The sequence below is a fragment of the Abrus precatorius genome, unplaced genomic scaffold (assembly GCF_003935025.1).
Source record: "Abrus precatorius isolate BTA unplaced genomic scaffold, Abrus_2018 Scaffold7, whole genome shotgun sequence".
In the NCBI taxonomy this organism is placed as follows: Eukaryota; Viridiplantae; Streptophyta; class Magnoliopsida; order Fabales; family Fabaceae; genus Abrus; species Abrus precatorius.
In genome coordinates, this window is record NW_020874417.1 from 6209912 (window position 1) to 6228587 (window position 18676).

At 26.4% G+C, this 18676-nt stretch overlaps 3 protein-coding genes across 3 annotated transcripts; all 3 read right to left on the bottom strand.

The window, feature by feature from the left end:
• Positions 1-1261: 1261 nt before the first annotated feature.
• Positions 1262-1858, bottom strand: LOC113871374 (NDR1/HIN1-like protein 10). Its single transcript, XM_027508465.1, has one exon. The coding sequence runs from the start codon at positions 1856-1858 to the stop codon at positions 1262-1264; it is 597 nt and encodes a 198-aa protein (XP_027364266.1).
• Positions 1859-10969: 9111 nt separating this feature from the next.
• On the bottom strand, positions 10970-11730 carry LOC113873272 (NDR1/HIN1-like protein 3). The gene has a single exon (XM_027511322.1). The coding sequence runs from the start codon at positions 11680-11682 to the stop codon at positions 10972-10974; it is 711 nt and encodes a 236-aa protein (XP_027367123.1). The 5' UTR covers positions 11683-11730; the 3' UTR covers positions 10970-10971.
• A 5563-nt stretch (positions 11731-17293) lies between these two features.
• LOC113873507 (NDR1/HIN1-like protein 10) lies at positions 17294-18147 on the bottom strand. The gene has a single exon (XM_027511655.1). It carries the CDS (start codon positions 18118-18120, stop codon positions 17443-17445), a length of 678 nt encoding a protein of 225 aa, XP_027367456.1. The 5' UTR covers positions 18121-18147; the 3' UTR covers positions 17294-17442.
• Between the last annotated feature and the right edge of the window lie 529 nt (positions 18148-18676).

Below are 18676 nucleotides of genomic sequence, written 5' to 3' on the forward strand. Positions count from 1 at the left end.
TCTATTTAGAAAAATTAAGAGTATCTTTGTTTTTTTTAAAAAATAATTTTCTCTTTTTAAAAATTAAAAAAAATGTATTTTTTGTTTTTAAAAAGATAATTTTTTTTAAAAATAAAAACAAATATGCACTAAATTTGTTAAATTTTATCATATTTTGAAAAAATCTAACAAATATATTTATTAGTTAGTTAAGTTAGATCCTCAAGTAAGATTTCCTTTTTATATTTTAATAGAATTCCCTCTTCTTTAGAATTTTTGTTAAGGTTAAATAATCTTAATTCTTATAACTTAAATTATTAATCTAGGGTCCTGTTTATTTTTAGGCCTTTGAATTTTTTTTATTAAAAAAAAAACAAATATACTTTTAATCTAAATAGTCTTATCTTTTTAACAACGTATCATAACACATGACATAATGTTTTTTTAATGTAAACTAATGAACTCTACGTAAAAGTAAAAACTCTCTTTTTCAAAAGAGAAAAGCAATATTAATAATAGTAATATAAAATAAAAGACTTAAATATATTTTAACTTTAACTTCCTTAAAATATATTATTTTAATTTTAATTTCTATAAAATTATTATAAATTTGATCTTTCTCCTTTACATTATTTTAAAAATGAATTTATAACAAAAAAGCAACACATTACAATTTTTAAGTTAATTACATTATTATATAACAATAAAAAATACATAAATTTTGAAATATCAATTAAAATAAAAGATTATAATTTTATAATAATAAATATCAAAATACTGCATATTTTAAAGAATCAAAATTATTTAACTCTTTAAAGCATATCATAAAACTATTAGAATCATGATAAATTTTTTATTAAGTATTATATATATATATATATATATATATATATAACATAATCTTCTAAAGTATAAAAATTTTTATATTTAATTTGAACATTTTATTTAATATACATTTAATAAGATATAATTTATTATTTTACTCTTTCACTTATAGTTATATATAAATTAAATAAAAGACTTAAATTAAATATAAAATTTTTTAAATTCATATCACATGAAAAAACCCTTCACCTATGTCTATATATATTATCAAATTTTGGCACTAATTAAATTATATATAGTCCAATTTACAAAGACAAATATATCCCGAAATATAAATCACCTAACTTCTCTGATCACTGTTAGCAATACTGATGATGCTGCTACTGACAAAAAGAATAATAATAATAGCAATAATAAAGTAAGATAGAAAAAAAAAACAAGAATTTTCCAACGGAATTTAATGGAATAACATCTTCACATAATCCAATTTGCATTTGGTGGCCTGAAATCCAAGTGCATGCGATGTTCCATTCTGTGAACTGAGAGGAACGTGCAACTGACAAAGAATCTTGGGCTTCACCTTCTTAGAAAGGAACCAACCAGTTTGGAGCCTAACCTTGAGCAAAAACGCCACATCAATGTGGTAAATCCCAAATCTCTTTTCTCTGTTGACCTCCGAAATTTGGTCAGAATTGAGAAGCATCACTTGCTGACCTTGGAAGCGAATGTTCCACACTGCAGAGCTCTTGTGGGGTTGGAAGAAGGTATTTAAGATTTGGAAACCGAACCTGACATCATGGAACAATGCAACTGCTTCGACGTAGTCGTAGCAGATGTTAACCTTCTTGTTGGGGTTGCTAACAGCGACATTGAGGGCGAAGCTATAGTCAAGATTCTCGCGGGTGATATAAAATTGGGTGAGGTTAGCATCGGTGACATCGAAATGAATCATATTTGGCCGCACGGAGAGCCAAAGGAGAGAGCCCACAAGGGCTGTGATTAAGAGGATGATAGTCGTTAGTATGACACAGATGTTGCACACGAATCTACACATGTTCTCGTACACAAGTTCACCACAACGCCAATCAATTTTTATTGCTTTCAGAAGAGGCCTCAACCCTCAATTCATGAGGTTTATATATACTATCAAGTGTTTGAATTTCAGAACATAATCTTGTGGATTGAATTTGATATGTATCGTATTTTTCTTCCTTGTGAACCAAGTTTTAGTACAAGACTCGTGAATTTGTGGATTCCAACCATTGATTGTAGAAGAATAGAAGAATATGTGATTTCAATTTTCTATGTATGAGATCTCAAAATTATCCCATTGATATAATTTTGATCCTGCCCTTTTTCAAAACAAAATTATATCGTTAAAATAAACCAAAAAAACTATAAAAATAATAAATTATTTTTATAAATCCTTCTAATTAAATAAGACTACATTACACACTAATTTCGACTAAACTACTAAAATAATAGCGTAATAGCATGCGCTTCAAAAATTTCATACTATAAACAGATAAAACTAGCAAAATCTTGAATCTAAAATACTGTAGTACAAAATCAATATCAGCATGGTTTTAGTTTTAAAAATATATATATATTCTAACCTTGAGTGAACTTCTTAATTATTCATGTCAAATTATTTAACTGCCCCTTTTTATTATCATTTTATTTTTATATTTTTTATATAATATGTAAAATTACATTTTTTTATATATAACTTTTTTATTTTAATTTTATTCTTTATTTTTAATTTTTATCTTAAATTAGTCTTTCCGTTATATTACCATTAAGCCTAGTCAAAATCTCACTAAAAATAGATTCCTTCTCTTGATGACCGATGAAATTAATTATTGGATATCTCTAAACAGAATAAAAAGTAAAAACGATCAAATCACAAATTTTGCTTAAATTATATTATTTTTTAACTGAACATTATGAATTTAGAGTATACGTTATGAATCGATTGCTTGTGAGGGAAGACAAATATAATTTACTTTATAATATATATAAATATATATAAAGTGATTATTCTGATGTGAAAGAAAAAATTTGATATATCAAAAATGTTTATAAAATGAAAATTAAATATTTTATAAATATAACGTCATACAATTACAAAATGTAATTAATTATACTGGGATGGTATAACATTTATTGCGAACTCAGAATTATATGTTCTACATTTTATGATTTTTTTTCATAAAAATATTATAAATATAGATAATTGAAAAATATTGTAAATTTGAAACTAATAAATTGGGTGTTAAATTTAATAAATATTATAATTATTTTATAATATTTCCTACAATTGTTGATCAACTTTAATAGATTTGATTTAAAAGAATATTTATATTTTATTTTAACCCTGGTGGAAGAATTAAGTTTGATATTACTGGTGTAAAGATTTCTATCAATAATAAAACTAACAAAATTTGAATCCCAACTATTGCATTATAAAACTAATATACGCTTGATTTTAATTTAGAAAATAGATAAAATAAACTTGAATCATACAATACCAATTCAAGTGAAATTATTCAGTTCCCTTCTTTTTTTCATTATTCATCTAATTGAATTAACTTATTCATTTAAGTCAAGTCACTTTTTTTTATCATCATGCAAATAATTCATATTGTAAATGAAATGCCTTAAATGTTTTTTACTTTAACATTATTCCTAAATAGAATTTTATGCATAGTTATCAAAATGTTAAAAAATAGTAATAAAAAAATAGGATATTAGTTTCTATTAATAAATCATTAGACATGAAGAGTAGTATTTTTTGTATGTATAATTTCATAAACAAATACGTCAATATGAATAAAAAAAATTTATCTATTAAAACCAAGATATAACAGAACTCTAAAATTGTTCATAATAAAATATATCAAAATCTAAAATAGGACTAACGAAAAATTCTTTTCACATTCAACTCTTCACCCTTAGCTGCTCCCCAACTCTGACATGACAACAGTTGCTGGAATGTAGTCTAGTCGTCGTGTATGATATCTTAACATCCATGTTTATACCATTTACAGTAGCACGAGAAACAGAGTATTGAAGAAATACAAAAATTCATACACTTGCACTCCATAATTTCTTTTTATAATTTAAACAAATTATTATTACATAAAACTAACAATTTGTTAAAAAAAAAAAAAACAGCAATGCCAACAATTATTAACTTAGAGCATTGTATATATGCACTCCTTAATGTATCAACAAAATATAATTAATCTAATTACTCCTGCATACAACTAATACTAATATCATTACTATTACTACAACAATTATTATTATTATTATTATTATTATTATTACTAATTACTAATGCTGCTTATTATAATAAAGCAAGACAAAAACGAGTTTTCTGGTGGAATCTAATGAAAGCACATCTATTAGAAACCCCATGTGCACTCAGTGGTTTGGAACTCAAGAGTGGGTGAGGGTCCTTCGTGTGACATCAGAGGAACCTGCAGGTCACAATTAATGTTGAGCTTCATCTTTTTAGTTTCGGATCGACCCATTTTGAACCTAACCTTTAGGAACAACCTCATATCAATGTGGTAAATCCCAGAACTGGTTTCCTTGTTCGTCTCCGAGATTTGGTATGCTTTGAGGGGCATCACATGCTGACCTATGAAATGCAACATCAACGTAACATTGCTATTGGGGTCCTGGAAGAAGAAGGGATCTAAGGTCTGGAAACTGAACCAGACATCGTGGTACAATACAATTGCTTCGAGGTGGTCGTAGTAGATTCCAACCCTGTTGTTGAAGTTGCACATTGTGACGCTGAGGACGAGGTTGTAGTCAAGGTTTTTGTTTATGATGTTGAATTGGGTGAGGTTAGCAGTAGTGACGTTGAAATTAACCACGTTGGGCCGCACGATGAGCAAGAAGATACAGGTTGCAATGATCGTGATTAAGATGATAAAGATCAAGATTGTGACAAAGAGTTCCCACAAGAATCTGCACATGTTGTAGATGGAATTAAAATTGTAGCCACAACGCTAATGGATTAATTGCTCGTAGAAAAGAGTCAATGGACGAGGTTTAAATATAGAAATGTGTGCGAAATTCTGAACGAAATTTTGTGAGTTAAATTTTTATTATATGATGTGATATATATGGAATTTATAGTACAAAACTGATTTTGTTGTTTGCAAATATCTTTTTATAAATATTATTGTAAAATTTTAAATTTTGGTTTAAATATAGTGCACGGGATCTAAATTTTCTTTATTTGACGATCTCAAAATTATGTGTTAATTTAGCACAGATCATTAACTTAAAATTTTGAGCTGGATTTAATCATATATAAGGAAATGAGTTATAACATTTATTGCGAATTATTTCTTCGATTTTTAATGCAATATTTTGATTAAGGGAGATGGTTGATGAATTACTTAGAGGTGTTCCTTTTCTATATTTTGAATGTATTATGAGATACATGTAATTAGAAAGGATAAAATAAAAAATAATAATTATATATAATATGATATTAAACTAAATTTGAAGGCTGGACGGTACCTTTGCTGAAATGAACTGCAAACCTTCAGTTTCCAAGCCTGACGCTCTCCCATTGAGCTAAAGGTGCTAGATGAACCTGCTGGTACTACGTACTAATTTGTGAATAGCTATTTATATAAATTATGTTACAGTTAAATTATTAATGAAGGAAAAATAACTATTTATTTACCTTTATAATATTAGTCATTTTTGTTTGTTATACTTTTAAAAAAAAAAAAAAGTTTTGAACATTAATTTCCTTGTCATTTATTCAAAGGTGTTTCTGTAACATACGTAATTCAAAAAATCTTCTCTCATGCGTTAACATACTTCTATAGATTAAAATTTGGTTTAATGGAGTTATTCTGTGTCGGCGAGTTCTCATGCTATAGATTATTTATATATGTTTAAGTACAGCTTTTTTAGTTATATTAATTTTTTACTAATAAAAAAATGTTGAAAATAAAACACCATGTTTTAATAATCCCTGAATATAGCATAAAATATATTTATATTTATGTTAAATGTCATACAAAGCAAGTACTTATATTTTATTTATATAAGTAGATACATTCATTAATTGACATATAATCATTTCATATTTTGAAGATTTTTAGAATAGAGTATGAATTTAAAATTTATAATGATTTTTTGTTTTCATGAATTCGGTATATATTTTTTATAAATGAGACCAAAAGTAAGTATTTTATATTATCATAAAAATATTTGTATTTTTTTTATGATATTATGGTAATTAATATTTTTAATTTTAATAAAAAAATTAACTTCTTAACACATCACATATTCTTATATTATATAACCGTACGTTAAAAAAATATATTTAAAAATAGATACTAACGATACTATATATTAAAATTTAAATGTAATGAAAATCAAACCATAAAGAAATATAATAATACATTTACTGATAACATACTTAAACGGAATGTAGATTTAAAATATTAATGAAAATTGCAAAAATAAATTTGATTTGAGCGAGAAAATTATTATTAAATTAACATAAATCTGCACATGGTGTCATAGATGGAGTTAAAATTGTAGCCACAACGCTAACGGATGAATTAGTTAGAGGTGTTGGTTCTATAAATGTATTGTGAGATACATGTAATTGGTAAGGATAAAATAAAAAATAATAATTAGATATAATATCATATTAAACTAAAAGATGATTGGTGATTAACTGACTTGATGGTACCTTTGCAGAATCGAACTGCAAACCTTCAGTTTCCAAGACCGACGCTCTTCAATTGAGCTAAAGGTACTAGATGAACAGAATAGCACCGTCACCGGTCTTTGTATTTGATCTGCATTTAATTATTTAAAACATAAAAGTAACAATTAATTTGTTAAAAGTATTCATAAAATACTTTATAGCATATAATAAAGAATGTAAATTTATTTTTAATATTAAATTTTATATTTAGTAATTCGATTGTTTTATTTACTTTCAAAGACAATTAGAATTTTAGCAAAATTAAGAACTTTATTCATAGATTTAAGAGTGATCTAATTGCTAATATAAATCCTCTATTCTTATATGAGAGTTAGAATTAGGTGTACTGAAAATTAACTAATAATAAAATTATTTTAATAAAATCTACTTATAATTAATATCAAATAATGATTATTTTAATACATTGTAGGACAATTAATATCTTTAAGCTTGTTTAGAATTGAGAGAGACCACTTAAAATTAATATCTTTACTAGAAAATTGTTCATGGTAGACTTCTAACTAATGAAAAAAAATTTCATTAAAATATAATGTTCTACTCTTTTTACTCTAGATGTATAGAGGCCCATGAAACAATAACTCATGTGTTCATGTACTCTTGGGTTGCATTTGGAAATAAATTCTCCCTCTTAATATATGGTTTACTTTTTTTTGGTACGAGATTATTTAGTTGGTAGGACTTTAATATTTCTAATAAGAACTTTCCCATATATCCTTTTTGGAATAAAGTGTTTGAAGTTGTTACTTGGAATTTGGAAAAATAGAAATAATACTATATTCTAGAATAATCCTCTAAATAGTAAGGATTTATTAAACAAAATCTTGTCTAATATTGATTATTTCATTCTTGTTTGCATGTCTCATAAGAGGAGTTCTAAAACTGTTGGTTCTAATAGTTTAGTGAGATGGCAAGTTACTTTAGAGAATCAATTAAAACTCAACATTAAGGCAAGCAGCAGATTGATTAAAAAGATTTAGATTAACAGACTTGCTCCCAAATTTTTCATTTTCAAGAAGGATAGGATTAAAATCACCTGTCAAACACCAAAGACAGTTTACAAAAGAACTAAACTTGATGAGAGACTCCTAACACTGAACTCTAAGCCCTTTCTGAGGGCTAACATAGACAGAGGATAACACTCATTCTTTTTTACCATACCTCACCCTCAATTTTATAAATAATTTATTCTTTTCTAAAATGTCAACCTTAATTTTTCTAATATTCCAGCAAATCCAAATTTCTCTGAAGAATCCTACTGCATCAACTTTCATTAAGTCATCTAGATTAAATCTTTTAATAATTAAGTTAACCTTAGTAAGAGTAACTCGAGGTTCAAAAAGAGCAAGAAAATCTAGATGATGAATCTTAATCAAGTCATTAATAAGTCTGGAAAAGGTCTTTCCTCCAGCACTCCTACAATTCTACAATAGGCAATTCATGAAATCAATTAATAAGGTTGGAGGCATCCTTAGGATATTGAGATAATCCTAAGCTATTAGCTCCAGGGATATAACTGTTAGAGGTACCATGCTCTTAATTCTTACCTATATCTAGGTCCTTTATTAAAGGCCTATCAGGTTGTCTGTAGTAGGTCAAGATAAAAAATTTCTTGTGCCTTTCAACTAAACTCAAGATTAAGACCTATGAGGTCTTGGATGCTATGACTTAGGTTCTTTTTTTTTTTTTAAGGATTTTTTGATAAGTGCTCATTAAGTGTAGAGTTTCCTTATCATCCATACTATATTGGTATTCTTAAACTATTTGTTCCTTACTTATGGTTATGTCTTGAGCAAGTTTAGGACACATATCTTTTCCTTTACCTATCCTTTCGAAAAAGATTTAGACTTGACACCTTTTCTACTAGAATCATTGGGTTTGAGAGAGGCATTAAGCTTGGTTGGCTGCTTAGTAATTATATGATTTTTAGAATAAGAATTCTTGTCCTAGATGGGACTTGAGGATTTGTAATTGCTAGTTTCTACTTCTTGATTCAAATATTAGGATTTGTACTTAATACATCAAATCTAGATCTACATAGAACTTTCTTTATATTCTCATTTTTATAGATGACCCCATTAACTAATGGGAAACTAGCCCTTCTCCTTAAATTCTTTTTAGCTAGCATCCACGGACCAAAGTGGTTCTCCTCCTTCCCTACCTGGTTGAGTTTAACAAACTCTACACATTATTCCTAGCGATGTCCATATTTATCACAACTAAAGTAAATCCAGAGCAATCCCTCATACTCCACCTTAAATTCTTGACTTAAGGCTTTGAAACTAGGAATCAACTTTCTCTTGAGATCTATTTCTATACAAATCCTTAAAAAATTTCTCATAGAAAGCAATAAGGTATAGGGGTCAACATTTAACATAGGTTATAGGCAAGAGTCCACCTGCTACAATAATTTATCATTATACAGTTCTAAGGATAAATTAGGAATACAAACCCAAACCGCAATACGCCTAAGATAGTAATCTTTAGTCCTAAAGATGAGTTGCCACCTTTGAATTAAAAGATGGTGATCCAAAATTAGTCATGACCTTTCAAAGAGGTACTTACAAATCTAAGATCTTCATGCATGCATCCTTACATCATTTCTGATGAAACATCCGATGCTATCTTCACCTTCTTTGTGCTTTAATTCTATAAATTCATCTCTTCCTTGGATTTTTTCTCACCATCGGTGCATTCCATCCTTCCAGGCTTTGTCTAGTTAAGGGTTAGAGCTAGAACATGTCCTCTCTAGAGATCAATTTAGCTTAGGTGGCTAGGGCAAGAATCCTAGCGGCACTTATCCCCTTTCTTGAGAACACGAAAGTTATTTCTTGGAAAAAAATCTTAGCGGTAATATGACTAACTAACACAAATCTTCGATATATTTTTTTTCTAATTACTATAAAATAAAATTTATTTATTTTAAAAGTAAATTATCAAATTTATGTTATTTTATTTTTTTATAAATATTAAAAATTTTCAATTTAATAATTGAAATTAATTTTTTTAAAGTAATCAAGTCTATTTTTAATTTCATAAATTTTATAATTAATTAATTTTATTTTAACTAATATTTTAGTTTTAAATATAAATATATGTTGATAGTAAAACAACATATCTACCAGGTTTAATTTAAAGGTCTTTTTATTTTTTACAATGTGAGAAATATAAATTAAATATTATTTTTATTTTATATGAAACTTATATTTTTAATTTAATCCTTAAAATATTGTATAACACAATTATCTCATATTTAAATATTTTTATTTTTATTTTGATATAGTATATATAATTTTTTGAAATTTTAATCCTTATACACAAAAAAATTAAAAATTAAGATAAAATAATATGTTACGACAACGACAATAATAAATATATTATATATAAGAATTAAAATGAAAAAATTATAAAGCTAAAATAATCGGTGATAGGTTATAAAAATAATTTACTAAACTTAAATAATCTAATTATATATTAATGTAATTATGAAAATTTGACATTTAAAGTTGAATGAGAAAAATAAACTTTGATGTTCTAAGGTATTTTTGAGAGATTATTTTAAAATAAAAGTTTATATAAAGTATCTTAAAAATATTTTTACTAATTTTTAATTAAAATTAGATATCATTTTTTAAATTAGTATTAATATTATTAAATTAACTATTGAAGTAAAATTTTAATTTTAATTAAAAATTTATAAAATCTACCATAAATTATACTTAAAATAATGATCATTTGAATTATAGATTTTAATTTTTCAATTAAAGAAAACTAAAAATGAGGCGCTGCTGGTGCCCTCTCTAATCACATTAAGTCACGATCTTCTTATAAATAATCATCAGTAATATCTTTTAACTTATTTTTATGATAACTTTTATTAACTCCTATCCTTAACATTTTATTTTTTTTTGCACATTATCTTCAAACACAATTTTTTAATTTTGATTCCTTTAATTAATATATATATATGACAATTAATATAAAAAAATATGTTATATATAAAAATAAAAAAACATTGAAATATGAGATAACAAATTTTTTATAACAAAAATTAACGTTCAGAACTATTTAAAAATATAATTTTTGTTTAAAAATAAAATAATATTTAACCCTTAGAATTAACCTAAAAGTGTGAATTATTAAAAAAGAAAAAGTTAGCAGGAAGCAACAATAAGTCAATAACCGTAATAATACGAATTAAAAAAAAGAACATTAAATTCATAGCAAATCCAACGAACCACAAGGACCATGGCCATGGTTGAATCAAGGAACAAATGCAAGGAAGATATACATAACCAAAAGAAATTAACAAAATTAATAAAGGAAGATAAAAAAAAAACAAGAAATTTCCGGTGGAATCTAATTAAAAATAAAAAAAACTCGGGTGAGATCTAATGGAACCACATCCGTTTGTAATCCCAATCGCAAGCTGTATCCTGAAACTGAAATCCACCACCAGAAGAGGTTCCGTTATGCGATTCCAAAGGAACCTGCAATTCACAACGAATATTGGGCTTCACCTTCCCGGATTTGAACAAACCCAACTTGAACCGAACCATCATATTCAGCTTCACATCGATGGAATAAACCCCAGAACCCTTCTCTTTGTTCAGCTCCGAAACCTGATCCTCAGTGAGTGGCATCACGCGCTGGCCCTTGAAGACAGGGCTCAACACGCTTGTATTCTTATGGTGCTGGAAGAAGGGACCTAAGGTCTGGGACCCGAACCTGACGTCCTGGTACAGCGCGAGCGCTTCGATGTTGTCGTAGTAGATTCCGAGCCTGCGGTTGGGGTTTCGGATGGTGACATTAAGGGCAAGGTTGTGACGGAGCGTGTTGTTGTTGTAACTGAATTGTGTGAGTGTGGCGTCGCTGACATGGAACTTGAGGGCGTTGGGGCGCACGATAAGCCAGAAAAGAAAGGCCACGATGGCCACGATGATGAGAATGGTGGTTAAGATTTTGCATATGATGCTAAGGATGCAGTTGAAGATGCATCCGCAGCAACAGCTGAAGCACCCGCCACCGCGCCCTGGCCGCCGGTAATATTTCGGCGGCGGCGGAATGGAGGGTCCGTAGTACGCGCCGTTCAATTGGGACATTGTGAAGAGCGTTCAAATTTTCGGAACGTTAGAGGTTGGTGTTTGGTAAAGTAATTTTTGGGAAGTGTAGAGAGAGAGAGAGTGTAAGTTTCTTGCTTGTAGTGCGGTTTAAGGGTGCGTTGAGTGAGGGTTTTGTGGAGTCTTATATGTGGCGACTTGCGAGAGGTGCGCGTGAGAAATGGCGCGTGACTTATGACAGTGACGTTCATCGCAAGTGCGATGGAAAGTCAGAAGCACTTATTTGGAAGGAAAGCAATGCAAACAAAAAACATAGACGCGGATTCTGTCAAGTAAATAAAGGTTTACTGATTAGTATTAAGTTTATATTAAAATTTTTTGTTATAATAGTTTATATTAAAAGTTATAAACATATTATTAATATTTTTAATCAAGAGTTTTTATTTTTATTTTTTAATTAATTATCTTAAATACAGTAATTAACATCACCTAACAAAACGCGTTTGTACTAGTGTTAACTGGGGGAACTGGGAAGGAACGCTTTTAGTTTTAGAAACGCGCCGTTTATCTTTTTTGTTTTAATTGAAAGGAACGTTTATGGTAAATAAAATAAATTTTAAAAGAAAATTAATTTATTTATTTATTTTGTTCTTTAAAAGTTAATTTTATGGTAGGAATAATTTGAAAAAATATATGATTCTTATTGTGTTTCTTGTGCATTATGTATTTATTATTAAATTAAAACAAATTTTTAAACTAAAAAATGAAATACATATTTTATAGATATTTTATGTTTTATAAATTTTATTTTTTTAAATATTAATAATAATCATTTCATTATACTGAATAATATTTTTAAAATATGATTTTTAAATAAATTTTGAAATATTTAAAATTAAAATTAAAATAAATGTTCCAAAGTCACATGATTTTAAAAATATTTTGTTTAATTATTATACTTATATGTTATATATGAAATTAGATTGGTTCTTATGAAACTTTATTTTGAATAAGTAGTTAATGGTTACACTAATGGTTAGTAAAAGAAATATGGTAGATAGGATTTCGAAAATAAAAACTTAATAAAAAATACTAAGTAATAAGTTTTTAAAATTAAAAAATATAAATATAATAGTGAAATAACTTTAATGTTAATTATAAATATACAAATTAAAAATATTTTTAAGTAAAAAATGAAAAATTCATCAACTTTAATATATATTTTAAAATTATAATTTTTTAAATATTGTCATTTTTAAAAAAATTTTAATATTAAATGATTTTTTTCTATAATGATAAATATATTTGAATCCTCTCTATTTATGCTATAAATGAAATTTTAATTTTTTATTCGCTTGAGTAATTTTAAATTTTAAGTAAAATTAAAATTTTTTATTTAAGGAAGAGACTGTTTAGCTTAAGGGAATAGAAAATTACATAAACAATATTTATGTTTAGTGAAGATTAATAATTTAGAAGGAAATTTTAACAAAAATCACAATTTAGAAATAATGATTGTGACTTAAGAAAAATAAGTGAGTTAAAATAAAAAAAAGAATTTGTTTAAGATAATTTTTTTTTTAAAAAATAGAAACTTATATAATAAACACACTCTCAAGTAGTTAAACTCGCTCAAATAAATATAAAACTGTTCAAATAAAGTGTGATTTGTTTAAGTAAATTTTTATTGTCTTAAATGAAAATTGGACAAAAAGCAGTATTATCAATTTTGCATTATTCACTTTAATGAAGACTAATTAGCTATCATATTCACTCCAAAATTCTTACTTTATCTACACTTTTAAATTTTAACCCAACTTTTAAATTTATCTATACCTTTAAACTTTAACTTAGTTTTTACTTTCATTTCACAATTATAATTGTTATGTTTTTTAACAAAATAAAGAAAAAAAATTTTTGAAGTTAATTTAATGTTCATCATTCATTAAAAACTTTAAAAAAATTATATTTTTTATAATGGAATACCACACTTAAAGTATAGTTGTTTGACAAGTGGAAAAACAAAAAGCTAATAACATGTTTGATTTTCTTATTGAGTGTCTTGCTTTTATATGCCACTAGACTTTCAAGATTATATTTTAAGATGATGTTTTGAGCAAGTATTTCTTGAAAGATATATCACACTACTAAAGTTTATGTGTCAAATTTTTACTCAATTTGTTTAAATAAATAAATTTTATTTAAGTAATAATTATTTAATTAAGTACTTTTCATCGGGTGAAGAGACTTATGTATATCGTCTTAATTTTAAACTCATTTAAGCAACTTGATATTTATTTAAATAATTTATTATTAATAATTATAAATTTTAATCCTTTAAAATTATTAAATTTTAAAAAATTATATAATCTTTTTTATTATTCATTTTAACTATTTTTATTTAAATTTTTTACTTTAATTTAATAATATCTATGTAATGTATGAAAAATCACTAATTAAATAAAATCTTACAAGATAGATTTAATGAAATTGTTTAAAATTATAAAATAAAAAATATTAAATTATATTGGTGCAAGTTATATTTACTTTTACACTGTATAATAATTTTTTATCGAGTAATTTAATCTTAAAACTAACCAAAAATTTCAAACATGTAGATAATATTTTCAAATTTTCATATTAATACAAAAATGCATAAGAAGTCATTCATGTATCATAAAATTAATGTAAACTATTATTTTAAAATATGTAAAAATGAGAACCCTTTAATTACATCATTGTAGTTGTTTAATTTTAACCAAAGTTGACATAACTAATTGATAAATATATAAATATAATGTAACTGACATATAAGAACTAGTTTTATAGTGGTGTAATTTCACCCCCTTATAAAGTTTATATACATGATTTATATATAAAAATTAAATTTAAAATTAAAAAATTAAGATTCCATTATGAAAATAGTAGAATGAAATATAAAGTATTTTAGTTTTTTTTTTTTTTTAACTAGACTTAAGGGTTTAGGGTTACTGAAAATTGAGAGGAAGTCTCTTTTAATCCAGCATACTTGTATAAAATATATATGAGTTGCATGAAGATATATTTTATTCTATTATATTTTTTATCTTTAAATACAAAATTTTATTATTATTAATTTTATAAATTTTAAAAATTCAAAAATATCCTTTATTTTCAACTTTATATATTGACAATTTTTATATTAAAATTTTCTTTAACATTGAAAGAATTCAAATCTAAACTTTAATTATTTAAAATTTTTGTATCATTTCCTAATTTTTTTTTATCTCATAACTGAACTATAATATTTTCAATTTAGTTATTTAAAGTAAAAAAAAATGTTCTTCTTCTGAAATTTAATTAATTTCTTTATATATTATATTTTTTTGGTGTATGTGCTAAATAAAGAAAATTTCCAATCAATGGTCAAATTCTAATTACTTCCGAATATAGAGATCGCTGAATTGACCTTTACCTTACTGAAAAAAACTTCTATATACATTACTACAAATCAAGTTCTATTCAACATGTCTAAAAAATTTAACTATTTATCAATTGTATCAAAATTTATTAGTGTCTATTTATATTTTATCACTTACATTAAAAAAATTACCCATAATGCACATATACCTACTAGTTTAGTAAACAAAGATGATTTGCTTGAAAATATATAATACATGTTTAATCAACATTTGCACAGTATTATCAAAGATTATTCGATATTTGATTAAGCGTGTAAATATGAAATAAGCAAATAAGTGCTTGATTAAATTTTGGTCGCTCTATTATTGTTAATGGGCAATTTGAGATGTTTAAATTATACTTAAAAAAAAATGTATAATCTCCTATCATATGAAATGAATGAAGCTATATTTTAGTCTTTTTAGAATAAATAAATATATTAAGAATAGTCAATATCACGAATGTGTATATATTGACAATATTTGGTACTTTTTACTATCATTATTATTGCTAGAGAAAAATTTTAAACATTTTATTATTATATTAAGTTAGAAGATACAATAAAGTTTTAAACATATTTATTATCAATTTTCAATTTGTATATATAATTTTTATTTTATCTTCTCAAATTATAAAATTGATGGCCAATGTTCTAAACCAACCATTAACCATATCGAGAACTATCACAGAAAAAAAATTTATCCAAATTACTAATTTATACTAAAATAAATTTAAATATAACATATATTTATCTTTTAAGATATAATTTTTTATGTTTTATCATGCAAAAAGAGGAAGTGTAATATAAATATTTCTAAAGAGAAAATAATATAATTTATTCTACAAATAAATCCGAAATTGATTAAGCAGATTAAGAAACTTTAGGAGCTCTCTAAGCATATGTTATTTGTAATGAATACAGAGAAAAAAAAAAGAGGAAACCAATTAAATTGAGAATAAAAATTGCAAAAAATGAATTAAAGTGGAAAAGAGGAAATGTGGTTTTGTGAGTGAAAGTCATGTACAGGGAAAATAATTACCTCAATTTATTTATATATCCATTTAGAAATTTCAAAATAGAAGAAAATAAATAAATAGGATTCTTCTTTCATATTGTTTTCTCTTAATACGAATCGTTTAACAAAGACATGATTAATATACACTACATGCATTTTTCATCATAAAATTATCATTATAAAAAAATACAAATCAGTACTTTTAGAATATTAGTTAAAATTTGAAAATGAAATTATTCTTACTTCTGTGATTTTTATTGCATCTTAATGTGATTTTTCATTTATTATTTTAATAATAAGTACAATTTTATTATTTATTGATTTTTTAATTAGTACCTTAAAGTACTAGTTATTATTGTCGTTGTTAAGTTTTGTAAGTTATATTTCAAACCCATTACAACAGGTTAGCAACCAAATGGTAAGCCCATTTCGCTTTGTCCAACCTTTCTGGGTTTTAAAAAAGGTAAAGCAACGGTAGCCCAACAGTCAGCTCTGTATATAATAAAATCAAAAAACTATCTTCGGCCTTTTTATTTTTATTTTCTGCTATTTGCAACCCTTTAGAAACCGAAAAAAGTTGCCCCAAAAAAAATGAAGAAAGAAAACTGAAATAGAGGAAGCTGTAAAATCAATAAAAATGAAAATAATTATATAATATAACATATAATGTTAATTTTTATAATTCAAATAATATTTTTTTTTTCTGGGCATTTAGCCTCGTTGAATAGCAACAATATATATGTTCAAAGAAGAAAATATCAGATCGAATAAAAAAGGACAATTATCGCTTGTCATTCAGTGTTGGAAATAAAGTAAGTGGAGGAAAGAGAAAAGTAAAAAATAAAATAAAATTAAAAAATGAATAATATGATAAAATAAAGATTTTATTAATTTCAGTCTTTAAATCTTCATAAATAATTTTTTTTATAAAAATATATATTTATTACCTTGAGTATAATACAATAAATATTTTTTTTTTCTAAAAGAAATATATAAACAAGAAAGGACCGAAACTAAATATAAGGGCCAATGAATGTAAAATTATAAAAGATAAAGAGAAAGACATAGGATAGCAAAAAGGATAAAGAAAGATATAAGATTGACCTACAGGCGAAGAGCGGGGATAATAGCGAGACTGGTGACTCTTTTGAATAACACCACATTTTCATAGTTATAACACATGATTTAATATAGAATTTATGATTAAAATTAATTCAAGCACACATTTTAATTACATTAAAAAATTTAAAATAAGAACAAATGAAATCATAACATTCCGAAAAGAAAGAAACAAAACAAGGATTCATACATGGTGGTAGAAATCAACAAAGGGTGTAGCTGGGATTCAGAAATCGATTTCACATTTGGTGGGGTGAAAGTGAAACGCAGTCTCCATTTTCCCACCAGAACTCAAAGGAACATCGAGCTCACACGTGCCTCTGGGTTTGAAATCACCAGATTGAAGATCCCCAAGCCTGAACCTAATTCTAAAATTAATCTTAATATCGAAATGGAAAACCCCATCTTTGTTATCTTCGTCGAATTCAGAGACCTGATCCTGATCAAGCACCATCACGTGTTGGCCCGAGAAAACGGCGCTAAAAAGGTTCATGCTCTTCTTGTTCTGTAAATAGGAGTTCCACGGCATGTTAACGTCCGTTGTGGCGAACCTAACGCCCTCGTAAAACGCGTTGGCCTGAACAACGTCGTAATAAATCTTGAGCTTTTTGTTTGGGTTGCGTGCGGTTATGTTGAGGAAGAGGTTGTAACGGAGGGTGTTGGCGGTGTAGTTGAATTGCGCGAGCTTGGCGTCAGTGACGTGGAACTTGAAGGTGCGGGGTGTGATTAAGATGTAGAGCACGAGAATCACAAGGCAAACGAAGACCAATATGCAGACGAGAAGGATCCAGAAGATTCGGAAGAGGCAGCAACAGCATCTTCTGCCAAGGTGCCGAGGTTGTTCCTCTTGCGCAACAGAAGAGTCGTTGTTCGCAGCATTCGATTGAGGTTGTTTGTCGGCCATGTCTGTCACAGGCGGGTAAGTGAAGTGTTCTCTGTTTTGTGGCGAAGAGAGGGTGAAGTATATATAGGTGGAGAGAGTTGATAAAAGAGGGTTGAACAAGATAGAAAAAACCAACGCGGGTATCGCTTGTGATTGTTATGTTTGACCCTTCGACATGATTGTGTGTGGTTCCAGTCAAATGTAACTGTGAGTGGCGGCTTGAAATTGAGGTGTCTTTAAGGTTGAGGTAGAAATAGAATGCATGTTTGGTTTGTCCCGTGCCACTGCAAAAGAAGAAAATTCCGCAGCCAGTTCTACGTCCCCACTTCATTTTGGCTAGTTTTACGATGGTCACTAAGTTTTTGTGACTCTCCATGGGCCTAATTTCATAACCAGATCTCATGAGTTTTATAGGTTTCATATTTATTTAAATAGTTTCAAAATTTTATAATGTGTTTAATAATTAAAAGAATAATATAATGGTTATATATGTGTATATATATAAATGGTGACAAACAGGAATGGATCCATAACTTAATTGCAGGGGTTTGAAAATAATTGGACTTCAATGTATATG

Excerpts from the sequence above, each read along its gene's own strand:
- LOC113871374 (XM_027508465.1), bottom strand. The coding sequence starts at position 1,858 with ATGTGTAGATTCGTGTGCAACATCTGTGTCATACTAACGACTATCATC.
- LOC113873507 (XM_027511655.1), bottom strand. The coding sequence starts at position 18,120 with ATGGCCGACAAACAACCTCAATCGAATGCTGCGAACAACGACTCTTCT.
- LOC113873272 (XM_027511322.1), bottom strand. The coding sequence starts at position 11,682 with ATGTCCCAATTGAACGGCGCGTACTACGGACCCTCCATTCCGCCGCCG.